This window comes from Trichogramma pretiosum, unplaced genomic scaffold (assembly GCF_000599845.2).
Source record: "Trichogramma pretiosum strain Unisexual culture from Peru unplaced genomic scaffold, Tpre_2.0 scaffold152, whole genome shotgun sequence".
NCBI classification, from domain to species: domain Eukaryota; kingdom Metazoa; phylum Arthropoda; class Insecta; order Hymenoptera; family Trichogrammatidae; genus Trichogramma; species Trichogramma pretiosum.
Genome location: NW_019641664.1, coordinates 65,804 through 89,252, shown reverse-complemented (window position 1 = coordinate 89,252; position 23,449 = coordinate 65,804). Strand labels below are relative to the sequence as shown.

At 36.7% G+C, this 23,449-nt stretch overlaps 1 protein-coding gene across 1 annotated transcript; it reads left to right on the top strand.

Moving 5' to 3' along the window:
* The first annotated feature begins 11,018 nt into the window (after positions 1 to 11,018).
* On the top strand, positions 11,019 to 12,005 carry LOC111693961. Its single transcript, XM_023460243.1, has one exon. The coding sequence runs from the start codon at positions 11,019 to 11,021 to the stop codon at positions 12,003 to 12,005; it is 987 nt and encodes a 328-aa protein (XP_023316011.1).
* The last annotated feature ends 11,444 nt before the right edge of the window (positions 12,006 to 23,449 follow it).

The following is a 23,449-nucleotide window of genomic DNA, read 5'->3' as shown; positions in this document are numbered from 1 at the left end:
GCTGTGTGGCAGCGGTAGAGTCGGTCGTGAACAAGCTGTGTGGCAGCGGTAGAGTCGGTCGTGAACAAGCTGTGCGTGCAGCGGAAGTTCGTGTGTTGTGTTCGTGGAGAGGTTGAGCCTAAGCCTGGAGTGCAGTGCGACGAGAGAAGAGTTGCGAGGTGACGAGGCGATCGTGAGGCTCGGAAGGCAGCGAGCCGCGCGATTCGCTGTACAGCGACTTTTCTGATCAATCGTCCGAGGCATCTCCGAGGCGAGGCAAGAGCCCTTGGACCGGGCAGACCACGAGGACGGAGCAGCTGGGGGACAGCGGGAGTCAACATCGAGAATAAAGGCCGAGGCAACGGAGCGACGAAGAAGGTTGTAAATTGGATTAAGCTTGGTCGGTCGCGCGGATGTGTGAGAGTGTTGTATGATTGCGTAGTGTGAATGTAGAAGAGAAAATAAGAAGTTCGCCGTAGAATCGTTGTAGTACGAGTAGTGGAGATCGGAGTAATTGTCGCGAGGACCTTGGACATTCAAGACGTGGTTCGAGTCCACGTGTCGCGTTTCAGGCCGGCGCGTGGCCATTTTTGCGAAGCGGTACTTCCGCCTTGGACGCTCCTGTAAGAGCAAGCGAGATAGCGCGTTTCGTCTTGGTCGTGTGTGACCAAATCGCGCGTCTGCTAGCGCGAGCAGAGCGAAGGTGTCGACCGTATTTCGGGGAAACGAGCCGATTGCGCGCAGTGCAATTACGCGGCACTTGACTGGGACTCGCGTCGGACTACCGTTGTAATCCACGCGTTTTCCCCTTGGACTCGCGTATAATCAATTACGTCCGAGGCATGAGAGGATGATAATGATAAGAAATGAGATGACATTGCGAAGTGAAGCGCGATTGCAGTGATGATTGTATGAATGATAGTGGAAAGTCGAAGCTAAATAAAGAACGATTATTTGTGTGCAAAAGTACATTTTTTTCGTAGTCTTTTCGCGACCCTCTCTCACTTATTTTCAGCTTGGACTGCCGACGCTCGCGGCGCACTTGGTGGCGGCTCGACCCCTTCTGAGGTAAAACTCAACGATAGGCTAACCGGAGCCTCAGTAAGAAATAATTAGACGGCAGGCCGAGCATGGGCTAGTGCCCAAAACCTCGCACGTCACAATATTAAATTTCTTTATAAAGCTTCTATATTTTAAATATGTTGTGAAATTTTAGCAAACTTCTTAAGAAGTTCCCCCTTGATCAATTTAAATATTTTAAATGTAAAAATAATTAAACTACATTAAATTTTGCTCTGAAACTATTATTGACTCTAAGTTTTGTCATTTGATAAAGATTCCAAAACTAATAAATTATAAAAAATTTCTTTTCAAGTATTCTATTTGATTTTAATTTTATAAGAAGAAGAGTGAAATTATATCAATCAATTGTATTAAAGTATATGTGCGATTGTTTACACTGGATGTAATGATTTTCTTAAGATTGCATGGCTAATGACCAATTTAATAAAAAGAACTTGATAAAGTCAACTTTTAACCAAAGTTCAATTACGTGTAATTGTAGTGTAACTTTTTTTTAATAAATAATTTACCTACAAATTTAACAATAAGGTAATTGTTTTTTAAATAAATTTCACACGTTATTCATCTTTTGATAACTGTAAAATTCTGTTTTAATAATACATTCTAACCAAATAATTAATAAAAAAATTGTAATTACTTTTTAAATCTTAAACAGAAAGTTTAATAACAGAGCTAAGAATCAGGAACAGTTTCAATGCAATGGCTCTATGATACAAGCTATCTAATTTATTTTTTGGGTATCCAAGTTGCCAAAGAACTTCCAAACAAAATACTTGAAAAAGAAATAATGCCAGATTTGAAAAATTGTTTCAAAGGCTTCTTCTTCTTAATGCTTTTATTCAACAACAACATAATATAAGATTTTATGGTACTTTTGAGTTTATTACATAAAAATTACATTTTTGAGCTCTCCAACGTGTGAAAAAATATGCAGGATACGCTTCTACTACTAAAAATAGCTTATTTTTGCTATTTCAGCATTTTTCTACTGTGCCCAAGGTTCAGACCAGAGTTTTTGTGGAAGAGAACTCTAGTACAAATCAAAATCTTCAGAAAGATGCTCTTCATAGACTAAGTTTTCTAGAATTTTAATTTATTTTTTTTTATCAGTTCTAGATAATTAATCAGTTCTAGATTTTTTATAATTCTTTCTGAAGATTTTGATTTGTTCTAAATTTATCTACCACAAAAACTCTGTTCAAAATAAGCTATTTTTAGATGCAGAAGCGCATGCTTTATATTTTTTTCACTTTTTGGAGAGCCCAAAAGTGTAATTTATAGGTAATGAAAGTAGATTGTAGAAATTAGAAAAACTGCTCTTTATGTTATACAAATAGCATAAGGGAAAAAATTGATGTATAACTCCCCTTAAATAACTTTCATAATCCATTTGCAATACACTGATAAAAAATGTGACAAATACTTATAGTATAAGGTTCAGTGCATTAAATTTTTTGTAAATATGTAAATGAACAAAGAATATAAAATGGAATATAGGAAAAGGCTGCTGTATCTGTTTTTCAAAATAGTTATTTATGCGACAAGTGCCCAAAGGCGCTTTTACACACTGTTCGGAAAAAGCTGGGCACCTGTTGCATACAAAATTTTATGCAATAGTAAGCAAAAAATACTTTTCGTCATACTATTGCATAATTTTTTTTACATTTACAGCTTAATACTGTTGTTATTTTAAAAACTCTATATAGAATATTGAAAATATTTGAGTCACCTTTAATCCCTGAAAGGGGGGTGCACTATTCCTGATATCTGAAGCAAAATTAAATAATTATGGAATCAGTTAATTATTACAAACTGCCGACAGTGAATAAAACAAAAGTTTATTTATTTTTTTTTTTTTTACATTGAAAATGATTTAGCAACCAAAGTAATGCACAAAAAAAATATATATTTCTAATTCAAAGATCAGTTAGATTTTGATATTTTAATCCGTTAAGTCTGGGACGGATACATTTTCGATATTCTTCTTAAAATTTAATGAACTTTCTGAATCGGGTGTCAGATTTTTGATACAATAAAAAAGTCAAGAGTTATGGATGGTGTTATGGAAAAAAACATGTTTTCGAAAAAAAAAATTTCTTTTCTAACTTTTGTATGAAAATCTTTTAAATCCGGGCGTCTTAGGTAAAAATAAAACGTCCATATATCCTTATCTTAAAGTTATGACGATTTCAATTAGTGAAATATGATTTTAGGTAGACAAAATGTCGACTTCCAAAAGTTTATTTAATTTTGGGTAGAATATGCTTATTCGCGAACTCTTCAGACCTCATTTTAAGTAAAAATACAACGGTTGAAAAAAAGTATCAAAAATGTGTCAGTCCTGGACTTAATAGCTGTCTCTACATAGAGCGTTTGGCTGTGTTTTTTCTACACGCACATTTTCGCCTGCGTTAGCGCGAAAAATTGAATCGAGCGGGGCCAACTCTAAATTCCAATGTAGCTTCTATGAAAATATGGAAAATGATAATCAAGATGAAGCAATATACTGTAATGCTTAACTTGTGGGTTCGGAATATTGCCACGTAAATAGATTACAAAATAATGCATTCACACACTAACACGCTAGGGTTGGGCGGAAATAACCAATAGTCTATATTTTAAATTAAAACTAGAGAAATGAATTTATTAAATAGTGAATAAGTAGATTAGTATTGGTATTTAAATAAACATGGGCCTTCTGGCCGGTAATACAAGATTAATAAGGCTTCCGCCGAACCGGGCGTTAACGGGCTTGCGCTGGAGAGAGAGAGAGTATTGGGTCGACGGTCAGGTACTCACCAAGGGCTTGTTGATCCTAGCTCGGCTACCGGCCCACGTCCTTCAACTAGGAACCGCTGGGCTCGCAAGGCACAAAAGAATATAAGAGCAAACGGATTTGATTCACTAAAAATAACCTTCCAAATAATCAAAGCGGGTGAGTTTACTTTACGTTACATCTCGCGGTAATTGCCGAAATAGGAATCGGCTCGTATGCCATTGTCACGAGGCTACGAGCCTCAAAGATACTCTCTTTCTCCCTCTCTGCTGCCAGCGTTCGCTCGTCACGCCGCGGTCCATCGGACGGCAAGCGACAATTAATATAGATGGCAACAGCCGAATATCAATCAATAAATATTATAAAATAGGCGTAATAAATAATATTGTATAGGCTTTTGCCCAAGAGGCGGGAGAGAGTATAACGAATAATATATTCGTTACAATACATAGAAGATGATGATGCCGAAAAAAAACGAAGTTCCTCGTTTTGGAATCCGAAAAATTTAAATCAATTCATGAACAGTTGTGAATTCAAAGAATTGATAACTGATAAGCCTCAAGTGACTCATGGCCAGTTATATTTTATGATATTGAAATTTAGTGTCACAAATCATTTACCTAATTCGGTAACAATCAATTTAATTGAACTTGTAAACACATTATTTGATTGTCCGGTTTTGCCAAGCTCAAAATACATTAATAATAAATTGTTAAATCCTGTGTCAGGTGTGGAGTTCCACGCAGTTTGCCCGAATTGTTCACTTTATTTAGGCGAATTCGGTAAAGGAACACTACCCGAAACATGTAACGTCTGTGGCTGTTCTATGAATTTAAAACAATCTACAGATGAAAGTTTCTTTTCTTTAATTAATCCGTCTTCACAAATCAAAGATTTATTACAGACATACGAAGATCACTACGATAATGTAATGAGAAGATTGCCTAATCAAACTTGTATTGAGGATGTCTACGATGGAAAAAGGTATCAGAAATTTCGGGCAGAACTTCCTTTCCAATTACAAAATTCCTTCATTACCATGGTTATAAATACCGATGGAGCTCCAAAATTCAAAAGCTCAAAAAAATCGATTTGGCCATTGTATATAATGGTAAATGAGCTACCAAAACAAGATAGATTGAATAATATTATTTGCTGTGGTCTTTGGTTCAACAAAAACAAACCAATTATGAGTGTCTTCCTGCAAAAATTCGTTGATATGCTTAATGTTATCACAACCACTGGTATTCCATGCAAAATAAAAAATAAAAATATTACAATAAGACCTTTTGTTGTGTCATGTTGCGTAGACGCTCCAGCTAGAGCAGCAGTGCAAGGAATTAAGCAATTCAACGGAAACTATGGATGTAATTGGTGCCTTCATCCAGGTTGGAAAGACGGAGCTATGTTATACCCTTTGAGGAGCATACTTCCACAGTTAAGAACACACCAAGAAACTGTCAGTATAATGTTGAATGTATTAGAAGAATCGGAAGCTCCTCTGGGTATAAAATATCCTTCTCCATTAATCAATCTGCCTAATTTCGATATTATTGAAGGAATGATTCCAGATTATATGCATTGCTGCCTGGAAGGAGTTGCTGCAAAAATGCTAGATTATTTTTTGTATTACATGGTCGATAATACTATTAAAGAACTTGACGACAAAATAGAAAACATAAAACCCCCTAACCAACTGCAACGTTTAACCAGACCTATTTCTGAAAGAAACGACTGGAAGGCTCGTGAGTGGGAAAATTTTGTACTATATTATTCAATTCCTCTCCTGAAAAAACACTTGACTATAGCAAAATTTAACCACTGGCTACTTTTTGTGGAAGGCTTATATATAATTTTACAAGATAAAATAGAAATTGCTGACATGAACCGAGCTAATAATTTATTCCACCAATTTGTAGCAGATATGGAGGAAACTCATGGAGCACGAGCTATGACTTATAATACGCATATTCTTTTACATATGTGCCGTTCAATTTTTAATTGGGGACCAGTATGGGCTAACTCAACATTTTGTTTTGAATCTGCTAACAAAGACATGTTGAATGCTATAAAATGTGCTCGAGGAGCCAGTCATCAAATCGTGCGATATGTCAACCAAAATCATAGTTTGTTAATACTAAATAACTTTCTGTCACCAATAGAAAATTACGATGTATTAAGATATTGTAATGAAGTCCTTGGATCTAAATTGAAGAATGCCTTCACCACGCCAAACGGTATCACATATTTTGGAAAATATGAGTATATAAATGAAGAGGATGCAACGTTCCTAGGACTGTCTGTAAATTCTAAAATATATCATAAAATTGCCAAGAATGACTGCAAATATGAGTCAGTAAAGATAAAAAAAAAAAAAGTCAAATAACTCGATGGCGGTGTTGGAAAATGGGACCTACGTGCAAATATTGTGATTTTTGTTAGACGAAGAAAATCAAAAAGAATTCCTACAATATCATAAAATATCAACTAAAAATTTTTCTTTTTCACCAAATTTAAAAATGAAAAAATATCTCAGATCGAAAAACGGTAAATACAGTAGAGACAAAATCTATTTTTAAAATATGTGTTTTGTTGGAAAGAAAAAAAGGAAAATACGCGATTTGTGAAGTTTCTAATTTATTGCATTATTAAAATTAAATACAACTGGTTCCGTTACTAAAAGATTTGTTTACAGGATTACACAAGCTGTTAAATCATAAAGTTATAGTCCTTTTTGAAACACTTTGTTCACGAAACTTACGTGAGCATATAAACTGATTTCAAACAAGCATCTAAGAAGCTTTATCCGGCCAAAGAAATTTCAACTGTTTTATTAGTATAGTCAAGAGCTAAAAGAAAATGTTTAAATAATGAAAATTTTGAGCATGAAAAGATGAATAATTTTGTCGCTATTCGAGACGCATCAATAAAAAGAAATTTTTTGTTTTAAAATTGATTTTAATGTGTATTTTTTCACGATTATAATGTCACCTAAATCATCTTAAAATTCAGACTATATATTTCCTAGTATTGTGAAATTTTTTTCTTAGAAAGTATTATAATCAATGATTTATGTGGGAATTTCATTAATTTCACTTGATTTAATTAGTTTAAATTAAATAATTGTTTATAAAAAAATTTCACTTACCTTATATTGTCCATAAATATCTTCGAACTTCTGAAAATTTTAAAAAGCTAAGTATTCTTGTCGTTGTAGACTTGCATAAAAGTTCTTTCTTCAACAATACATATTTCTAATCCAGCGAGTGGTATGAATTTTTATTGATTCCTTTTTGGAAAAAATCAGCTGACATTTTGGCGTGAGAAATCAGCTGAAATTTCAGCTGATTTTTCGGATGATTTTTCAGCTGATTTCTCGGTTGATTTTTTTCAGCAGGGATTATTTGTCTGATTACGATTCTGAATTATCGATTTTCTAGAGGATAATAATGGCTTTATTTTATGTTTCGATTTTGCCTTTTTTAATGCATATTTAGACAAAAGGTTACTTTGGTTTGTTTTGAAATAAAGTTTTTTGGTTACGATATCCATGATTAATAAGTAAAGTAAAGTCTTTCACTATTCGTACACGCTTGTCACTTGTGAATCTTTAATATTTTATAAACAAACTAATTACTGACTAATTATCGAATTATTACAAAATAATTTCTGATAGAATAAACTGTTATATTCTTTATTTTCTAACAGATAAACTAATTCGAAATCTTGTAACCTATCACTTAAAACACGAGTGAACTTTCGGTATGCAGCAGGTTAATATACGTTCTTGTTCCCTTTGCAAATACCAAGGAATTGAATATATCGTGAAGCGTCTAGAATATTCCAAGGCGTGAAAACCACGGGTCTAGGACTGGTCAGTGGTAGCCGGTAGGAGGCAGTGTGGTATTCCCACTCATCAAAAAAGATTTGTTGGTTATTGCGTCATCTCCTGAGTAAAATTTTTTTCTTTTATAGTTTTATTAATTACTGAAAAAGTAATCGATCATAATGGAAATGAAATGGGCATTAGTTAGATTTCAATTTGAAACGAAATGTTTTCGATTAGAAGTGAAGGATTTACGCAAACGTGAATATATTTCTTCGCAACCTGTTTTCAGACCATTTGCTCCGAAAACCGAAAAAGACTTCAAAATTAATGATCATTATTGGGCAAGATGGAAATGCGAAAAAGAAGATTGTACAGTTGAAGTCAAGGGTGTGAACCATTATCATTTTTATCGCTGCAATGTTTTATTGCTTGGATGTTATGTGCACATCTGATTGCTATTCAAGTTTCTATTTTTTTATTGTTGTGGAGGATGAATCATTTGAGAGAATGATTGTTATCATGAATTTAAATGAAACTAAAAATTTCATAATGTATGAAAGGATGAACTTAAAATCAGAAACTGACTGTACAAATCTTGACAGATCATGTGATATTGACAGTTTGATCAAGTGCAGGTATTGGAGTATAGTATTTTGATTGTTTTCAATACTTTCTAATCTTTCCACTATTTGTGATTTAAACCAATTATTATAAAATGGAATAAGTTTACTAAAACCTTCTCTACACTTGTCTGAATCGCAGTTTTGTGATTTAAATTAAGCAAAATTAATTGATAAATAAACTAATATATCTACCTCACTATCATAGCTTTGTGCAAGTTTACATGAACTTTTTTTAATAGTAAAAATCTTTGTCAGTGGCGAATAAAGCGTTAAAGCTTCTACTTTATATTTTCCATTGATTTCTGTATTTTCAATGAGACATTTAACTGCATCAACTCTAGCTGTGTAAGCAGCTGAAATCAATGGTGACTCTTTGTTATTCTTGTTGTGTTGTTTTTAGAATCATATAATGACTTGGAATATAAAATCAGCCTATCAAGGATCAAATTTCCATCCGCTAATAAAGAATTAACAAATTCAACGTCTCCACACACTGAAGAGTCAGAAGTGAGTTTATTTTTCATATGTGTTTTATTGTTATTGTTCCTGTGAGGTAAATTGAGTTTAATGAATTGTATTAAATATGTACAGATTAGGGTGGTTCGCTTTTGCAAAAATGTTAAAAATCGCGTATACGTCATGGCGATTCTTAAAGTTCAAGTCTTTACGAAAAGAAAGCCGGGTTCAAAACCTCAAAAAAGTGTCGGGAACCGGTGTCGATCGATTTTTGAAGTTTAAAAACGTGGTCCAAAATAGGAGCAAAATCGGTCAACCATTCAATTTATTTCAAACTGTGTTTCGAGAGTAAAAATAATATCGACAATACATTTTCTTAAGTATTTTTGTCTGTAGAATCAAATCCCGTAGTCAGTTTTGCTCTACGACTTCGTTTTCATCGATAAAAATGTACTTTTTTAATTTTTTTTCGCTTAAAAATCCAAAAATCGACTTTGCAACGTTTAAAAATGAACAAAAAAAATATTCGAAAATTTTTGACTCCACCAAAATTTAGGATTTTTTATGACGAATCCAACGGTATAAATTAGTATATACTTTAAAATTATTTTCGTTCATAAAAATGCAAATTTTCGATTTTTTTTGGCTGAATTTAAATGTTTCTTTTTTTTCAGCCATGGTACGTGAACGGCTGCAAGATAAGAATGTACCGGAGGAAAAAATCGGCAAATACATGGGTCAATTCGGTTCAAAATTAAGTAGTAAAATTATGGATTTGAGACCTTATTTTAAAAATTTTAAAAAAAAATTCGACCTCGACAGTGGCGAGTGGCTTCTAAACGCCGAAGTTATTGCAAAATATGAAGAAGAGATGAAAAAATTGATTGAGATGTAACAGCAAGCACTCGAGGATGAGGTTGCTTAGCTAATTTGAACATAATTTTAAATATTTTAATATTTTTAGTTATTTTTATGTGTTGAAATTCGATCATAGAATAAGAAAGATTTAACCAAACTTATTTGTATCAAATATTATCAAATAATATTAAACCCATTTTTATTAATTTTGTAACATGTTGGTAAATAAATTTTAAACATTTATAATTTTTATTTGTTTCAAAAACAAAAATTTTTAAAACCCTTGGTTATAGGTGAACGTACTGTTTCTACATATTATATTTTCAATTCACTCTAGATCTGACCCTAGATCTAGAATTACTTATTCATTTTTAACTCACTCTAGATCTAGGGTTGGATCTGTTATCAGTTCTAGAATCAGATCTGAGGTCAGATCTAGCGTGATATTTTCACCTGGGATAACTATATAACTGTACGGCCTGCTTCATGTGCAATAACTATATTTTTAAACTCTGAAAGTCGCTTGTAGAAGATCCAAACCCTATTAATACGGTTGAATATTGTACTAATTTTGAACATAAAGCCAGCCTGCCAGTAGTAAAAAATTATAGCCCTATAACTGTGGCGACTCACTTCACCGTAGTCTTACATGTATAATTTGTGACATTATTTCCGCCTGATCAAGCCGCGCGTATAGCCGATGGCTGGGCCAATCAGCGGCCGAGGATGAGGGGAAATACGGCGCCCCGAGCGCAGCGATGCCGCGGAGTCGGGGGCCCTGCCTTCTTCTCTCTTGGGTCGTCGTAGCGAGAGCACGCAAAGCCGTGCTCCGTTTTTGGGCTGTCGTTTCTCTGACTTATTGTGGAAGTCGTCTCTTTTCTTTGGGATATCGGTTTGTACCAGTGTGATAACGTTACCTGTGTGTGAGTATTTACGTGGAGAGCTATCCGTCTGAGGACTTCTAAGCCATAGTCTTACTGAGAATATTTGTGAAGCCGAAATAAGAAGCCGAAACGATATTTGTATGAAATTAAGCCATCAATATATATTTCTTATGTAATTTAGCCATTTTCCTTAACCAATAAAAAGTGTTCATTACGATAGAAGAAAGAGTTGGTCACTGACTACTCCTGTCACCCTCCTTTCCCCGCGCGTTTCCTCTAAAGGTGACTTTCACCCGAGATAGTAACGCTCAAAATTAACTGCAGTGTTACAAATTAAGTAATTGAACTGCTAAAATGTTCACCTTTTGTTTTATCGTCGCCAGGCGATAAAACTAATGAATCGGAGAGTTCAGTTCAGCGGCAACCTCCGAGACGAGCTAGTCTCAAATAATAAAGCTCCTCACTATTAAGAATATTTATATTTCTTGTCCTTCGTTCCTACAATTTGGTGACCCCGACGTGATACAACGATGGTATTGGAACGAGACAACGAGGTTCGTCGCAACGCCGATCTACACCAGCGAGCTCTCGCCGATGACGCTGCCGCCGCCGCTGCCGCTGCCGCCGCCGCCCTCCTTGCAGAGCAGCAACAACGTGCCGATGCAGCCGCTGCCGCCGCCGCCCTCCTTGCGGAGCAACAACAACGAGCTGATGCAGCCGCTGCAGGCTTTGCTCCTCCGCGATATGTCAATCGCGTGGCCGTGAAACTTCCAGCTTTTTGGATGGACAAGCCGGCCGTCTGGTTCGCGCAAGCTGAAGCGCAGTTCGCTTTGGCTGACATCACCGTTGAGCTGACAAAATACTACCATGTCATCTCTCAACTGGATGTTCGTGCAGCCGCGGAGGTCGAGGACATCATCAGCAATCCTCCGGGTGTTGAACCTTACACGAATTTGAAACAACATCTCATCCAACGTCTCTCGACATCAGAGGAGCAGCGAGTTCGTCAACTTCTCCACGACGAAGAGCTCGGCGACCGCAAGCCATCGCAGTTCTTGCGACACCTCAAGTCGCTTGCTTCCCCGACCGCCGTACAACCTAACCTTCTGCGTCATCTATGGCTCCGGCGTCTTCCTACTCACGTCCAGGCCGTATTGACAGCCCGACCAGAGCTTTCACTCGAGCAACTGTCGGACTTGGCAGACAAAATCGTCGAGATTTCTCCGATTTCTTCGGTGCACGCGGTCGCAGACGCAGCGGAGCAGGTATGCCCTCCCAATGACTCTCTCTTGTCTGCCATTCGAGAGCTTACCTTGGAGGTCAGCGCACTACGCTCTCGTAATGTCGAGAGATCACCTCAACGTCGCAGCCGTAGCCACAACCACAGTCGCAACCGCAACCGTTCGAAATCATCGAACCGACCACGTGACTCTGACAAGTTATGTTGGTATTGTTTCCGTTTTGGCAGTAAGGCGAAGAAGTGCCTTTGCCCGGGAAACGGCAAAGACGGTCAGTAGCGGCGACAGACTGTCTCTCGTCGAAAAGCCGCCTGTTCGTGACGGATCAATCAACCAAGCACCGATTCCTCGTCGACACCGGCTCAGATGTTTGCTGTTTTCCACGACGTCTATTGCGTGAGCGTCGAGCACCAACGGAATTTCGACTTCACGCCGCCAACGACAGCACAATCAAGACATACGGTTTTCACGGATTGACTCTCGACTTGGGCCTTCGTCGACGTTTCTTTTGGCGTTTCATCGTTGCGGATGTGTCGCAGCCGATCATGGGCTCCGATTTCCTCGCACACTACGACTTGCTGCCCGACTGTCGACGAAAGCGTTTGATTGACGCTTCCACGAACCTCTTCGCGCCTGCGTCGATGCAGTTTTCGTCGCAATGCAGCGTCAAGACTGTAGCAGCAAGCGGCGATTACTCGGACATCATCTCGGCATTTCCGGATCTTCTTCGACCTCTTGGTTTGCCGAGACCGATCAAGCACTCGACTGTTCATCACATACGCACGACCCCTGGCCCGCCGCTGTCATGCCGTCCTCGTCGCTTGGCGCCCGAGAAACTTCAAGTTGCCAAGACCGAATTTGACCAGATGTTGCAAGCAGGTGTGTGCCGTCCTTCCGAAAGCCAGTGGTCATCACCATTGCACCTCGCACGTAAGGGTAAGAATGGTTGGCGACCTTGTGGCGATTTTCGAGGACTCAACAGCCGAACAATCCCGGATCGATACCCTGTTCGTCACATACACGACTTCGCCAACAACATCGGAGGATCGACTATTTTCTCCACGATCGACTTAGTCAAGGCGTATCAACAGATACCTGTCAACCCGGACGACATCTGCAAGACTGCCATAACCACACCTTTCGGACTGTACGAATTTCCTTACATGACATTCGGATTGAAGAACGCTGGCCAAACGTTTCAACGCTTCATCGACGAGGTGACTCGAGGTTTACCCTTTTGTTACGTCTACATAGACGATATTTTGATATACTCAAGATCGCAAGAGGAGCACCGCCGACATCTCGAGATTTTATTCAAGCGCCTACACGAGTACGGCCTTGTCATTAATCTCGACAAGTGTTCATTCGGCCAGCCGGAAGTTCGATTTTTGGGTTACCTGGTGTCAGAGGCAGGTGTTCGCCCGCCTGAAGATCGAGTCCAAGCTATTCTCGACTACACTTTACCGAAGACAGCTCACGACCTTCGACGTTTTCTCGGCATGTTCGATTTTTATCGTCGTTTCGTCAAACATGCATCCGAGTTGGAAGCGCCCTTATACGACGCTCTTAGCAAGCCACTCATAAAAGGATCACAGCTTATAACATGGACACCGGACTTGGAAAAAGCTTTCGTTCGTTGCAGAGACAGCATCGCAACTGCGACACAGCTCTCTCACCCCCGTCTCGGCGCACCACTGGGCCTTTTCACCGATGCATCCGGAACTGCTGTCGGCGCGTGTTTGAATCAGTGGATCGACGACGCTTGGCACCCTTTGGCATTTTTCTCGAAGAAATTATCGCCGAAAGAAGCTAGTTGGCCAGCCTATTACCGAGAGCTATTAGCGGTTTACACAGCAGTCCAGCATTTCCGGCACGCCTTGGAAGGTTACACTTTCAAAATTTATACAGATCATAAGCCTTTGATCCACGCATTTACGCTGAAGAAGGAGAAGTTGCCACCGATTCAGTTGAATCAGCTGTCATTCATCTCGCAGTTTTCAACTGACATAGAATACATCAAGGGAGCCGAGAACATAGTCGCCGATGCACTTTCTCGTGTGGAAGCGGTCTCATCGATCAATTATGAAGAGCTTGCACGATCTCAGGCTACTGATGAAACTTTGAAAAGTTTTCTCACCGATCCTGGTACATCTCTGCGCTTAAAGAAGATCGAGCTTCCCGGCCTACGCACTCCTGTTTACTGCGATGTTTCAACCGGCAAGCAACGTCCTTTCCTCACGGTTCCGTTCAGGCGCGCCGCATTCGATTTGATTCATGGTTTGAATCATCCAGGAATCAAAAGGACATACAAGATGCTAAGCGAGCGTTTCATTTGGCCTTCGATGAGAAAAGACTGCACGCTTTGGGCTCGCTCATGCATTCCCTGCCAGAAATCGAAAATCACTCGACATGTGCATTCGCCGTTGGGTTCATTTGCACATACCACGCAGCGTTTTTCACATGTGCACATCGACTTGATTGGCCCCTTGCCTGTTGTAGATTCTTTCAAGTATTGTCTGACCATCATCGATCGCTTCACTCGCTGGCCTGAGGTGCTGCCGTTGAAGGATACATCGACCGAGACTGTATGCAAAGGTTTTCTTCAAGCTTGGATCTCCCGTTTTGGCTGTCCTGATGTGTTGACTACGGATCGTGGTGGCCAGTTCACTTCTCACCTGTTCACAGATGTCGCTAAACATCTCGGCATTCAGCTTCGTCATACCAGTAGTTGGCATCCACAGAGCAACGGGATTGTCGAGGTTTTTCATCGACACTTGAAAGCTTCGCTCCTGGCCCATCAACACGAAAATTGGCTCGAAGCTCTTCCTCTCGTGCTGCTTGGTATTCGCTCAGCTTTCAAAGAGGACATCTCGTCGACTGCTAGCGAAATGGTTTACGGTGAGACGCTGCGCCTACCCGGTGAGATGCTAAAAACTTCGACTCCTGCTCACATCACGGATCCAGCGAGTTTACTACATCGTCTTCGTGCAATATTCCACCGTTTGCAACCGGTACCAGCCTCCAGGCATTGCAAGCCTCGCGTCTTCGTTTTTCAAGATTTGCGTGACTGCGATTACGTCTTCTTGCGCGACGACAAGATTTCGAAAGCTTTGGTGAACACACCTTTTACCGGCCCTTGGAAGGTGTTAGAACGCACAGAGAAAATTTTCAAGCTCAGCATTCGTGGAAAAGCTGTCACCGTGTCAATCGATCGCTAGAAACCTGCCTACGTGTTGGACAACGACGTGTATTCAATTTCTGTGGACAATCCAGACCTTGACACTACTTCGGGCGTTTCCTGTGCCTCGCAGTTGTCGTCTTCGATCAACAACCGAACTAACCGACATGTTCATTTTGATATTTAATATTTTTCGTTAATACTTGTTACTTGTTTTTTTTTTTTTATTTTCAACACTTGTTAATTACTGTGATATATACTGCGTAGGGGGGGTGATGTGGCGACTCACTTCACCGTAGTCTTACATGTATAATTAAGTAATTGAACTGCTAAAATGTTCACCTTTTGTTTTATCGTCGCCAGGCGATAAAACGAATGAATCGGAGAGTTCAGTTCAGCGGCAACCTCCGAGACGAGCTAGTCTCAAATAATAAAGCTCCTCACTGTTAAGAATATTTATATTTCTTGTCCTTCGTTCCTACATAACTGTAACCCTTGTTCAAAATAATAACATCATAGAAAGACGTTATTTCAAAACTCACAAAATGACAATATTAAATACGTCATCTACTGATCATGATATAATTTATGTCAAGACGTCTTTTCAACTGATAAATAAGTTTTGAATAGTACTTTATGGGACCTTTAAAGTTTGACAGCAGACTAAGCATAATGCTTCTAGCATTGATACTGGGCGAAGAGATGCGCCACCTTACGGTGCCAGAGCAATCTTTTCCTGTATCCTATCCTATTCAATAAGTGTGGCGAGGTTTTGGTAGTCAGTGACATTCGAATTTTTTTTTATTATATCGTTTACGTGAATACTTTTGAAAATATGATTACTTCCTCTACACTCCATTAAAAAACGATTTTTATTGTGAAGGGAATTTGTAAGCTACATAGCAGCATGCTCTATTTGAAAAAAACCAGGCCATTTTTCTCTCGATTTTTTTATAACAATAGACCTGTATCGTTCATTGCACATATTTCACCTTGACTTGTTGCATCAATAATTTTGCCCTGCTGGAAGGATCTTTGTAAAATGATTGAAATTTATATGAATTTAAGTAAATAATTTTAGAGTAGGCTTCCAATGATTTTCAAATAATACATAATCTTATTCTTTGATTCAAGGCAGAATTCGGAATTAGATTTATGCAACGACTTTCTGGAAGAGCAAAATGAATTGAAGACGACTATGCATATGAAACGATTGAAATGGGAGAAAATGTAGAAGGACCGGAAAATCACTTGAAAATGTTACTAGACAAAGACGAAGCAAATGGAATTATTCCCGCTCGAGTTAATGTCAGCGTTCCTGAAATTTTTTTCGCAGTTTTAAAATATGCCCTTATTCATAATTTATCGCAAACAGCAATCGCAGATTTATTCAAAATGTTGAATTTATTTTTATCAACTTCTGTTTTACCTCAATCGAGGTATTTAGTTGATAAATTATTTAATCAAAAAGAAAATATCATCTATCATGCATTGTGCCCTAAGTGTAAAGGCTATATCAAAGAATTTGATCGTGAAAGTGATTACATGGCACGATGTGTGCCATGTGAATTTGAATTTGGTTTGAAAGACCCCACTTATTTTGATTATTTCGTATCAATGAACCCCGAAAAAGAAATTGCTCAATGTCTAGAAGAAAACTGGTCTTACTACGAATCGGTGTCAATAAAAAGAAATGAAAATTATATGGGCTTTAGAGATATTTATGATGGTTTATGTTATAAGAATTTGATGAATCCTCTGCCTGACGAAAAAAAAAAAAAATTTGTAACGGTTACTTTTAATAGGGATGGTTCCCCAATATTCGAAAGTTCTACGTTTTCTGTATGGCCGATTCAAATTGTAATCAACGAATCCCCTCTTAAAGTGAGAATGAATCACTCCATTGTGTGCGGATTGTGGTTTGGAAAGCATAAACCAGACATGAATGTGTTTCTTCAACCGTTTGTAAGTCAAATGAATAGGCTAGCAAATGATGGTGTTACGGTCAGTATGCCACCCGAATTTCACAAAATATTCGTGTATACCATTTGTTCTTGTGTTGATTCTGTTGCGCGTGCACCCATGGAAGGTATCACACAATTTAACGGATATTTTGGATGTAATTGGTGCTTACACCCAAGATATTATATACGTATAGGAAGAGGTGGATGTGTCAAGTACATCCTTATGGAAAATGTAATTCCTAACAGAAATCATCAAGATACATTGCAACATATGCAACAATCCGTTGAATCTGGACAATCTGTGTATGGAGTCTTAAAACAATCAGCCTTGGTACATTTGACTAACTTTAATATTATAACTGGATTCGTTCCTGATCCTATGCACTGTATTAACCTTGGTATTGCGAAGCAATTTGCAAAATATTGGTTAGATACAAGTGGCAAGCTATATTCATTAAGTAATCAGGAAACTAAATTAATTGATGATATTCTTCAAGATATTAAGGTACCGAGTAAATTAACTAGATTTTCTCGTACAATTAGCGAAAGAAGCTGTTCGAAAGCGCGAGAATATGAAAATTGGGTATTATACTACAGTACGATTGTTCTTTTGCAAATTCCGAGGTTTGAAAATTTTGTTCAACATTGGTCTTATCTTGCCAAGGCTTATTATATTCTGTTGCAAGATAATATCAGTATAGAACAAATTTATGAAGCAGATCATTTAATAAAAACGTTCATAGCATTGACAGAATAGTACTCTACCAAATCTGCTATGACTTCCAATGTTCACCAGCTCATGCACTTAACACAAAGCGTAATCAACTGGGGTCCATTATGGTCACATTCTGGTTATGGATTTGAGAATGGGAATGGAAAAATTGTCCAACAAGTCCAAGCTGCTAAAGAAGTTGTACATAAAATTTGTAGGAATATTGGAATGAGCAGAAGTGCGATAATACTCAAAAAATTTTTGAATGAAACTGACCCAGATTCATTGATTCTAGATTACGCCAAACACTTAGAAAATAGAGAATCTTTGAAGACTCATTTGGAAAAACTAAGCGTCCTCGAATTAGTTGGATAAGGGAACTTGATTTATCAGATTCAGCATCAGTATATCAGAAAATGATAAAAAATGATTTTGCTTCCTCATAGAGGAAGCTTTGTGACGGACCGATTTTCGACTTTCATAACTAATACTCGTAGAGTACTTTTACATATATATTCTTAAANGCATGTTGAATTGCAAAATAAAATGTACATAACCCCTTTGCCTAATTTAGGTTCATATTAATTATAAGTCATTCGTTTTGGTATGATATCATAATCTTACTTTATATGCTTATGTATAATAATATGTTATAATGCTAATGTATAATAATATTTTGTATTCTAATAAATCATATATTTATTTATGCAATAAATGATAAAAAACTAAAAAATTTTTTTTTTACCATTTTACGAATAAATTAAGTCATTATGTCAATTAATATTAATTTCTTCAAAAAAAAATGTATTGTTTTTAACAAACAACTCTCAATCAGATGAAAAATAACGTTATTTCATCTTCAATAACATTCAGTTTTAATGAGAAAATGTTGACATTATTTTGGTAAAATGTTATCATTTTAAGTAAGAAGCCCTCGGCCAGTGGATAAAATGACGTTACTTTAACTTGAAAATGACGTTCGGTTTTGTTCCAAACCCAGACACGCTGAATGATGTCATGAATAACGTCAATTATATTGTCCGGGCAAGACGTCCGAAATATACGTCATTTTTTTCAACAGGGTTGGCATGCATTATTGGTATTCTTGAGCAAAATGAACTTATTTAAAGATAGTACAGAGAATTTGAAGACAGTCATGTCATAATCATGTTTTGATTAAGTTTAATAAATTTAATTATCAATATTGAGCATTTCCGGGATAGGGATATGATAAGCCTTCGATTGATTTATTTAAACTGTTAAATGACCTGAGAATTTTTTTGCCTATTATGAAGCAGTTTTCTCGAGTTAAAAACTCTTAGGTTTGTTCTTGAAGATGTAAAAAACTAAAGCTTAATAATTCGAGCATTGATTACTATGTAAGCTAACCATCTGAATCATTTTATTCAAGCTTATCAACAAATTAATGTGTCAGTGGCATGCATTGCTGGTGTTCTTAAGCAAAATTAACTAACTTTTAAGATAGTTTAGGAAATCTGAAGCTTGTCATGTCAGAATCATGTTTTGATTAAGTTTAATAAATTTAATTATCAATATTCAGCATTTCCGGGACAGGGATATGATAAGTCTCCGATTAACTTATTTAAACTGTAAAATGCCCATAGCATTTTTCTGCTAATTACGAATCAGTTTGTTACTATAAAGAACTCTTATGACCGAATATTCAGATATTTAGAGAAATGCTCAATAGTTCAGGTACTGGTTACTATTCAACCTATCTGCGTGTAACATTTATTTTTAGCATATAGAAAAATTAATATATTTTGGCATGCATGATTGGTATTCTTGAGCAAAATGAACTTATTTAAAGATAGTACAGAGAATTTGAAGACAGTCATGTCATAATCATGTTTTGATTAAGTTTAATAAATTTAATTATCAATATTGAGCATTTCCGGGATAGGGATATGATAAGCCTTCGATTGATTTATTTAAACTGTTTAATGACCTTAGAATTTTTCTGCCTATTATAAATCAGTTTTCTCCAGTTAAAAACTCTTATGTTTGTTCATTAAGATAATTAATTATAAGTTTAATAATTCAGGCACTGATAACTACCAATTTTATCGATCTGTTACCTTTTTTCAAGGATATCAAAAAATTGATGTATAAGTGGCATGCATTGCTGGTGTTCTTGAGCAAAATTAACGAACTTTTGAGAATGTTTAGAGAATATAAAGCTTATAATGACATTATTATGTTTGGATTGAGCCTAATGAATTTATTTATGAATTTTGAACATTTCCGGGACAGAGATATAATATGCTTGCGATTAACTTATTTGAACTGTCAAATGACCTTAGCATTTTTCTGCTCATTACGAGTCAGTTTGTTACTGTAAAAAACTTTATGGACCAAATATTCAGATATTCAGAGAAAGGCTCGTTAGTTCAGTTACTGGTTATACTGTATAACCTATCTTCGCTTAACATTTATTTTGAGCATATCGAAAAAATAATATATTTTGGCATGCATTACACAGGCACACAAAAAAAAAATGCTCAGTTCCAGAGACCGGACCCAGTAGACTTTATGTTTTTGGGGTCGCTGAATCCGAATCCGTCGTCGGTTTTTCGCCATCAGATCGATTTAAGGTCATTTGAAGGTCATTCAAAGGTCAAATCATGTAAAATAGGTTTTGAAATCTGAAACTATTCCTCCATAGGTTTTTGAGGATGCTGAATTCAAATCTGAAGTCAGATGACCTCTACGACCTTACCTTTAAGGTCATTCGAAGGTCAAACTTAGAAAATGCGATATAAAAATCCGAAAAATATATTTTTTTATGTTTTGAGAGTGGCTGAATTCAAATTCAAGGTCATTTTGACTCAATGTTGACATCTGAAGGTCATTTAGAGGTCATTTGAAGGTCAAATCATAAAAAACAGGTTAAAAAATTGGAAAAAAACTCCTATATGGGTTTTTGAGGATGCTGAACTCAAATTTAAAGTCAGATGACCTTTCAGACCTCACCTTCGAGTTCATTTGAAGGTCAAACATAATAAATTCGATATAAAAGTCCGAAAAACATATTTTTTATGTTTCAAGGGTCGGAGAATTTGAATCAAAGTTCATTTCCACTATACTGACTAATTTAAAGCTTATTTCAAGATTAAATCTATTGAAAACGACAAAGTATCGAAAAAAGATTGTGTATAGGTTTTTTGAGCTAAGGAATTCAGCTTTTCGATTGAGTAAGCTGTAAAAAGTTAAGATCAATGTCATTTCAAGGTTAAGTTAATGAAAAGAGGGCAAAACTTGATGAAATATTGTTAATTTCGTATGCCTTTTTACTTTTTTCATTTGTAACGCCCCTTTTTTTCTTCAAACGATCGGCCTAAAGGTTGCCGTCTGCGTTTAGTCCTTTATGTTCACTCTCTTTCTCTTCAACATCCAGCAGTAATCAGCCATCATTGCCATATCCCATCTACCTTGATATCGCTGCTCCATATGTTTGATGTCATGATGGAATCGTTCTCTCCCTGCTCGTCGCTAAAATCACCACAGTTTTTCCGGAACTCATCTGAATGGTTATGCAAGAAATGCAGTTTGTAAGACATATTACATTCCATTTCACCGAAATTGTTTATCATTGTTGATATTCGAACTTGGTGAGCATCGCTTCTGCGATTACCTAGAAAATTTTCCACAACATTTTTGAAGCTATGCCATGCAGCTTTCTGAACCTCAGTCATCTTAGTTGGAAAATTGTCATCTTTCAGCAATTTTCATATTTCTGGTCCATCGAATATTCCTTCTTTTAATTTGGCATCAGATTTAAAGGAAAATTTAGAGTCTAAATATTTGTAACCATTCATCACTCTCACTCAAAGCTTTTACAAATTGTTTCATAATGCCCAATTTAATATGTAAAGGAGGTAGTAAAACTTTTCTAGGGTCTACTAACGAACTGTTAATAACATTATGATGTCCAGCTTCTAAAGAATTTCTCTCAGTCCACTTGTGGTCGGTGTAATGGTTTTTACGATCTCTGCTGTCCCACAAGCACTTGAAACATGGGTATTTTGTAAATCCAGATTGCTGTCCCATCAGCATACCAAAAACTTTCAAGCCCCAACATATTAGTCATTTATTTTCTTGGTAGTTGATGCTCTCTAATAGAATCTTCATACTTTCATATGTTTCTTTCATAGTTGTACTGTGAGCAATAGGAATAGTCGCAAACTTATTAGTATTATGCAACAATACAGCTTTTAAGCTCCTTTTCGAAGAATCAATAAAAAGTCTCCATTCGTCGGTTTTATAAATATTACATTTAATTTCTCTCATTAGACCTTCAACATTATTGCAATAAACTAATTTCTCATCATCAACCTTTTTTTCTTCAAAATATTTCTTAAAACTTTCATTTCTGGTTCTATAATACGTCGCTTTTGTACCATTTTCCAGCATATTTCTGCGTTTTAAAGTGGAAGCTAAATACTCTGCTCCATCTTTAGGTAACCCTAAGTCCCTTACTAAATCATTCAATTCAGCTTGCGTGAACTTTTTTACTAATGTAGATTTTTCTGTAAATGGTAAAAACTCGTTCCTTAAATCTTCTTCCTCTTTGCCTTCAGACCATTCTTCATAACTATCACATTCCTCATCAAAGTTATCGTCTATTGTATTCTTTTGTTCAAAGTTATGGTCATCAGGTTCGGATTCAATCGATAAAGTTTCAAGAGCATTCATATGCTCGTTTACATCTATCTCTTCTACTTTCCCTACAGAATATTTCATGTTTATGTCAACGTTATTTCTTGACTTAACCATCAGACAAACTTGATCTAGACTTTTTACAAGCAATGCAGTGAAAATATTGAATATTATTATGAAGAACAGAACTAATGTACTGGAAGACTACAATGTTGAACTGAAAGATACAGTAGACAATAAGTATAATAACCTCCTTTACATATTAAGTTGGGCAATATGAAACGAACTGAACTAGAAGAGGAAGAAGATTTAAGCAATAAACAGGAAATATTCCGTGATGTATTCTTCAGACTGTGAAATTCAGCTGAATTGAGTGATTCTGAATTGAGAGCAGATTTTGAGTTTGAGCTGTTGGCTGCAGTATATTATATTATGCTTCTATTTATTATGTATTTTATCATATATTTGTTGACATAGCTTCAGTCTAACTTTTTATAGGACTCCATTGCATATGAATATTATTTTAGTTTTTTGATTTTTCACTGTGTAATTGTGTCACAAAAACGAAAGAAATGTCCTTTCAATGGATTTTACTTTCATTCAAAACGATATATTCATGAATTTTAAAATTTTGTGAAACAATGTTCGCTGTGTAAAAATAAATTGACTATAAGTATATTCTTATAAGTAAGTAAAGAAAAGTAAGGTGGATCGGCATGAGAGGTAAAAGGACAAAACGTCATATTTGTCTGTATTAATAACGTGAACAGACATGGTGATATTACTCATCTTTACACTATGTAACGTAGTGTTTGTAGTGATGGCACTGTCTACGTTCATGTCATTAATATGGAAAAATATAAGGTTCTGTTAAGTTACCTCTTATCCTAATACACCTTGCTATCTTCTTGTTCTTTCCTGCTGCCTCGATAAGTTTGATGTCGGTGACAAATGCCCGAAATGGGATGTGTAGAATGATCCGAACATCTGCTTTTCGAGGTAACGATGCCAGTGGAACTGCACTGCCTTGCAGGGGGGCGATAGGGTGTGAGGATGAAGCCGTAGTGTGTCCGACGACGAGTTGACATTGTCCTCGTCAAAGTCGGAAAGCCCTTATACTTAGCCCTGGAGAGGTATAAGGGTTATCACCTCCAGGACGGCAGACTCACCTGCAATCGGACCAGGATCC

Coding starts and splice junctions, on each gene's coding strand:
- LOC111693961 (XM_023460243.1), top strand. CDS start 11,019: ATGGTATTGGAACGAGACAACGAGGTTCGTCGCAACGCCGATCTACAC.